The sequence below is a fragment of the Myotis davidii genome, unplaced genomic scaffold (assembly GCF_000327345.1).
Source record: "Myotis davidii unplaced genomic scaffold, ASM32734v1 C62631927, whole genome shotgun sequence".
Classification (NCBI taxonomy): domain Eukaryota; kingdom Metazoa; phylum Chordata; class Mammalia; order Chiroptera; family Vespertilionidae; genus Myotis; species Myotis davidii.
In genome coordinates this window covers 1-534 of record NW_006350752.1, presented here as the reverse complement: position 1 = coordinate 534, position 534 = coordinate 1, and the positions used below count along the sequence as shown (strand labels likewise).

General features: G+C 37.6%; 1 protein-coding gene across 1 annotated transcript; it reads left to right on the top strand.

The window, feature by feature from the left end:
- Window positions 1-4: 4 nt before the first annotated feature.
- Window positions 5-529, top strand: LOC107181409 (serine/threonine-protein kinase PRP4 homolog; the record flags this gene model as incomplete). Its single annotated transcript, XM_015557181.1, has 1 exon — window positions 5-529. A coding segment is annotated over one exon (525 nt), but the record flags the coding sequence as incomplete, so codon positions are not given.
- Window positions 530-534: the final 5 nt, after the last annotated feature.

Below are 534 nucleotides of genomic sequence, written 5' to 3'. Positions count from 1 at the left end.
GCTCATATTACAAGGTTATGAATCTGGCTCTGAAGAAGAGGGGGAAATTCATGAAAAGGCAAGAAATGGAAATAGGTCTAGTACTAGATCTGCCACTACCAAGGGGAAACTTGAACTTATGGACAATAAAAATAGTACAAAAAAGCGAAGTAAAAGCAGATCCAAAGAACGGACTAGACATAGGTCTGATAAAAAGAAAAGTAAGGGAGGTGTTGAAATAGTTAAAGAGAAGACAACTAGGAGCAAATCAAAGGAGAGGAAAAAGTCTAAAAGTCCATCCAAAAGAAGTAAGTCTCAAGATCAAGCAAGAAAATCAAAATCTCCTACCCTTAGAAGGCGATCTCAAGAGAAAATTGGGAAGGCCAGATCTCCTACTGATGACAAGGTTAAGATTGAAGATAAAAGTAAGTCAAAAGATAGAAAAAAATCCCCAGTTATAAATGAAAGAAGTCGTGATCGAGGCAAAAAATCCAGATCCCCAGTTGACTTAAGAGGTAAATCCAAAGACAGAAGGTCACGGTCCAAAGAGAGAAA